Raw genomic sequence first — 5939 nt, 5'->3', positions numbered from 1 at the left:
ACTTGTTTTAACCCTCACCCTGTACCTTGTGACACTGTGCATGTGAATGACTCTCGTTGGAATTTAGGATGAGATGCAAGAAGATCATTTTTTAGGTGTTCACAGGTCAAACATCCTAATCAGCACAAACAGGCCGCATTATGAGTGTTCAGTCTGTCTTAGATATCCCTGCACCAGTATGAGTCAACACCTTCTATCTTAGTGATGCTCTCAGCAAGATAGCGTTCATGATCTTATGCTGGGTGGTTTAAGCAGAGCGTGAGTACTTGGTGGTTTAAAGTTCTATTAGACTGTTTCACTGCTGCCTCGATACACGTTCAAAGAATTCAAGTCACACAAAGGGGCACAGCTATTTCCTCGTAACAAATCTCTGACTAGTTTCAGTTGCGCTTAAATAGAATACGACACACACACACACACACACATACACACACAACACACACCACCACTCACAAAACACACCACACACACACACATCCACAAACACACACACACACACACACACACACACACGTGTCTCTCTCTCTGCAGAAATGCATCAGCATCACCCTCGGATGAAAACCACAGATAGAAGCGTATCAGTCAGACGAAATATGCAGACTAAGGTTTCGCTTTAACACGTTTTCCTTTCAGCTGTCTCATTTTTGTATATTCAAACAAGGTGAGGCCAGAATGGTTGTCATTCCAGTATAGGTGTGCAGGGCTGCTGGTAAGTGCTCTGGTGCAGGGCTGCTGGTAAGTCTTCTATGTGGGTCATGTTTGAGGTTAGAGTGTGGACACCAGTAGCTTAGCATCTGCTATTATGGTTAGGGTTAGTACAAGGTGTCAAGCCTGAAGTCAGTTAGTGTTAGGGAAGAAAAATGTTGTATCTAAAGTAGAAAAATAACCTGTACTCACTGAAATGGTCTTTACATTTTAATGTTATTTAGCAGAGGTCAAAGAATCGTATGTGTTTCAGCGTTCAAATCAAAGTTTATTTGTCACGTGCGCTGAATACAACAGGTGTAGTAGACCTTACAGTGAAATGCTTACTTACAGGCTCTAACCAATAGTGCAAAAAAAGGTGTTAGGTGAACAATAGGTAAGTAAAGAAATAAAACAACAGTAAAAAGACAGGCTATAAAAGTAGCGAAGAACCACAGGATGAGACATCAGATTCAGAAGATTTATTGTGTCGTCGATGCAGCATTACAGCAGCATGTGGAACTGGTCATCTACACTTAAAAGGATTTACATTTTAAAGTTTAAAATGAAGAATTGAGGTATAAAAAAAACGATTCCAAAGTAGAACATTTTATTTTAAAACTGCAGGGGCAGAGAAAGTAAAAAATCATAAATAAATACAAAAACATTGTAGCTAAAAAAAAAAAAACATTGGTAAAAATCTCTTAAAAAAGGAGATATGGAAAGGTTGATTTTTATCTCAACTAGACTAACCTGGCTAAATGAAGGTTAAACAAAAATATACTCTACCTCACAAATATTTAGGCACTCCTACAGTACCAGTCAAAAGTTTGGACACACCTACTCATTCAAGGGTTTTTCTTTATTTTTACTATTTTCTACATTGTAGAATAATAGTGAAGACATCAAAACTATGAATAAACACATACGGAATCATGTAGTAACCAAAAAAGTGTTAAATAAATACAAATATATTTTACATTTGAGATTCTTCAAAGTAGCCATCCTTTGCCTCGATGACAGCTTTGCACATTCTGGGCTTTTTCTCTTGGAAACCCTCTAAGTTATTGTAACGTTGTTGGAAAGTGGTCGAAGTAGCTGATTTATGTTAAAAGTTACATTGTTTATTGTTAATAGAATGTTGGGAGTTTTCAACAATGGAAGCTTTAGAATTTCGAGGAAATCCCATGAAAGTGGATGAAGTTTAATAAGTTCAATACAAGTTTAATAGTTTAAAAAGTATAAATAGTTTTTAAAAAGTTGTCCGAAATAATAATGTCAGAATTAATTCGTATAGCCACACTTTTTTCACAAGCCACACTAATAAACATTGTGGTGCAGTATTCCACTTAGATTCACTGAAGGTTTTAATTTAAATCAATACTGATATTGGTAGTAAATATACTGTAGGCTATAACTAAATGTTGCAATACGTTGTAAACATGGTCATGTGTAGTACAGTCATTATTACAGATCAGTCAATGATCACATATTAAAACATGTTAAAGGTGAATGTACATTCTCTGTCACACTGGTAAATGTGTCGCCTAGATTTCCCTTCTCACTGGTTTTTACACATTTACAGTAACACATAATCCTTACTCCACATGGTGGCTAGTTTAACGTCATGACTATAGGGAAGGAAGGAGGTGCAGAAAGTCAATCCTAAAAAATAAAATAAAAAATGCTACAAATTTGATGCAAAACTTAACAGCAGAACGTTTCAGTCAATATGACTCGGTAATAAACGTTTGATTAACCTGAGACTAAATGTGGTTCAGGGACTTTAAAGAAAAAGTCCTGCGTGGCTTAGTTGGTAGAGCGTGGCGCTTGCAAGCTCAGCCAAGGTCAGGAACATGTGTTCGCTCCCCACTGGCGCCACCACCCATACAAAAATGTATGAAAGCAGTACTCTCAGTCACTTTGGATAAAAGGTAAATGCCATATATTATAATGATGAAGTCCTCAGAAGTTATTCTTGAAGGTGTTCTTTCAGAACTAAAAAMTAGGACTAAAAGACTAACGTAGAGAGAAGGTCCTCGGGACCCATACACTTTAGTCTCATGGTCTTCCACAGAGACACAACCCCAGATGTTTGGGCTTCGGAGGTTATTAGAGGTTAGGGTTAGCTACTGGCAAATTCTGATTGGTCCAGGCTCAGGGTCAGGGGTCAGTGTTTGCGTCTCTTAGAGACCAGGTACTCCTCGATGTAGTTGAAGAGTAGGTCCAGCTCTCCCATTGCCTTATACAGGCCCTTATCCTGCATCTAGATACACAGCGAAACACCACTGCAGGTTAAAGAACCACACTACACACACACACAAACGCCATAGTGTGCGCAACAACACACACTCAACTCACTCACTGAGAGGCTGAGGCCGAAGGAGACATACCTTCTTATACGAGGAATGAGAACTCGTTGATGTCAAACGGTTTCTTACAGGAGAAGTAGTTCCTCTGTAGATAGAAGAGAGAGAGAATTAGTATTTGTTATAGCAGTAGACTGTTGCACCACGCAGCAGTATTGGTTCCCAGAGTGCTGGCTGCTGCAAAAGTATACTGGAGGAACACAAAACACACATTCTGTCTCTCTGTCTCTGTCTCTGTCTCTCTGTCTCTGTCTCTCTGTCTCTCTTTCTCTCTCTCTCTCTCTCTCTCTCTCTCTCTCTCTCTCTCTCTTGTCTCTCTCTCTCTCTCTCTCTCTCTCTCTCATCTAGCGTGGAAACAGTAGGTTTGTTGGATACTGTGTAAATTAGGAGTAGCCGTGTCAGTGTTGTGTGTTTTGGGGTTAGACCGCCGGCCGGCTCCTAAATCGGAGGTTTCTGACGAGGTTATATATATGCTACTATGTCATACAACCTGACAAAGCCTTTAATGACATGAAACACAACCATGAAAATATCATTCAACAATATCTGTGACCTTAACCAAACTACATCAAGTACACTTTCAATCATACACTCAGAACACTTTTCACAGGATATAGACAGATTATATAGAGACCAGATATTATAGCGACCAGATTATATAGGACCGATGATATATAGGACCAGATTAATAGGACTATATTAGGACCAGACTAGTATAGGTACCAGACTCATATACGCCAGATTATATAGGACCAGATTATATAGGACTATTAGTGACCAGATTATATAGGACCAGCTTATATAGGGCCAGACTATAATATAGGACCAGATTATATAGGACCAAGATTATATAGGGACCAGACTATATAGGACGTATATAGGACCAGATTATATAGGACTATATAGGACCAGATTATATAGGAAGATATATAGGACTATATGACCAGATTATATAGGACTATATAGGACAGATTATATAGGACCTTCTAGGACCAGATTAATAGATATAGGACTCACAGATTTATATAGGACTATATAGGACCAGACTATATAGGACACAGACTATATAGGAGCCAGATTATATAGGACCAGACTATATAGGACCAGATTATATAGGACCAGATTATATAGACCAGATTATATAGGACCAGATTATATACAGTGCCTTCAGAAAGTATTCACATTTTGTTCTGTTACAAAGTGGGACTTAATGGATTGCATTGTCATTTTTGTTAGTGGAATATACATTTTAAATGTATAAAAAATGCATGAAAAATACAACACATATATTGTGATTAGATAATCATAGAAACCCCTAAAGGCAGAGAATGTATGGCCAGGCTACATATCGGACAGGCTACTTACGCATTGGAGCGAGAACCCCCTAACAGCAGAGAATGTATGGGCAGCTACGTATCGGACAGGCTACTTACGCATTGGACGAGAATCCCCTAACAGCAGAGAATGTATGGCGAGGCTACGTATCGGGACAGGCTACTTACGCATTGGACGAGAACCCCTAACTGCAGAAGAATGTATGGGAGGCTACGTATCGGACAGGCTACTTACGCATTGGACGAGAACCCCCTAACAGCAGAGAATGTATGGCCAGGCTACGTATCGGACAGGCTACTTACGCATTGGACGATCTCTTTCTTCAGCTCGTGGAAGATGTTTCCGATGGAGTCGATGGGAGATTTAAAGTCGTTGTTGTTCCGTGTCCTGTTGTTCATAGCGGTGGGCAACACCGGTGTCGAGATAGAACTTCAGGATGCTGTCCATAGCGTGACATCCCACCGGGCTCTGATGAGGAACACATTATTCATATCATACTGACGGAGAGAGGAACAGTAACTAACTAACCCTAAACTGAAGATAAGTAATTATAGCTAACCCTAACTGAAGATAAGGTAATTATAGCTAACCCCTAACTGAAGATAAGGTATTATAGCTAACCCTAACTGAAGATAAGGTAATTATAATAACCCTAATGAAGATAAGGTAATTATAACTAACCTAACTGAAAGATAAGGTAATTATGTATAACTAACCCTAACTGAAGATACGGTAATTATAACTAACCCTAACTGAAGATAAGGTAATTATACTGAAGGAAACTATCCAGCAACTCTTGGAGTACCATTGGATTTTCAAAATACATTCTCTGTAATAAAACAACACTAGTTATGGCATGAACCATCAGCTAGCGTATAACTAGTATAACTCAGTATAACTATCATGTAATAGACCTCAGTATATAGTATCCATCAGTATAAGCTAGTATAACCATCAGTATAACTAGTCCCAGTAGTATAACCATCAGTATAAACTAGTATAAACTACATCAGTATAACTAGTATAACCATCAGTATATAGAACCTAGTATAACCATCAGTATAACTAGTATAGCCATCAGTATAACTGTATAACCATCAGTATAACTAGTATAACCATCAGTATAACTAGTATACCATCAGTATAACTAGTATACATCAGTATATAGTATCATAGTATAACTAGTATAACCATCAGTAAATCACTAGTATAACCATCAGTATACTAGTATAACATAGTATAACTAGTATACTCAGTAAATCTAGTATAAGCCATCAGTATAAATAGTATAACCATCAGTATAACTAGTTAATAACCATCAGTATAACTAGTATACCTCAGTATAACTAGTATAGCCATCAGTATAACTAGTATAGCCAATTCAGTATAACTAGTATGCCATCAGTATAATACCAGTATAACATCAGTATAATAGTATAACATCAGTATAAACTTAGTATAGCCATCAGTATAAACTAGTATAAAGCCATCAGTATAACTAGTATACCAGTATAACTGCAGTCATAACCATCCGTATACTAAGTATGCATC

At 37.9% G+C, this 5939-nt stretch overlaps 1 protein-coding gene across 1 annotated transcript in view; it reads right to left on the bottom strand.

Moving 5' to 3' along the window:
* Nucleotides 1-975: 975 nt before the first annotated feature.
* LOC112073524 (interleukin-10-like) overlaps nt 976-5939 on the bottom strand; it is a 7477-nt gene continuing 2513 nt past the window's right edge. The window contains 5 exon segments of the mRNA XM_024140800.2: nt 976-2950; nt 3078-3092; nt 3094-3141; nt 4691-4801; nt 4803-4856. Coding sequence (XP_023996568.1) covers nt 2855-2950; nt 3078-3092; nt 3094-3141; nt 4691-4801; nt 4803-4856 — 324 coding nt within the window. The 3' untranslated portion in view covers nt 976-2854.

This window comes from Salvelinus sp. IW2-2015, unplaced genomic scaffold (assembly GCF_002910315.2).
Source record: "Salvelinus sp. IW2-2015 unplaced genomic scaffold, ASM291031v2 Un_scaffold2282, whole genome shotgun sequence".
Taxonomy (NCBI): domain Eukaryota; kingdom Metazoa; phylum Chordata; class Actinopteri; order Salmoniformes; family Salmonidae; genus Salvelinus; species Salvelinus sp. IW2-2015.
Note: the sequence above shows the minus strand (reverse complement) of the source record. Positions and strands in the feature narration are given on the sequence as shown.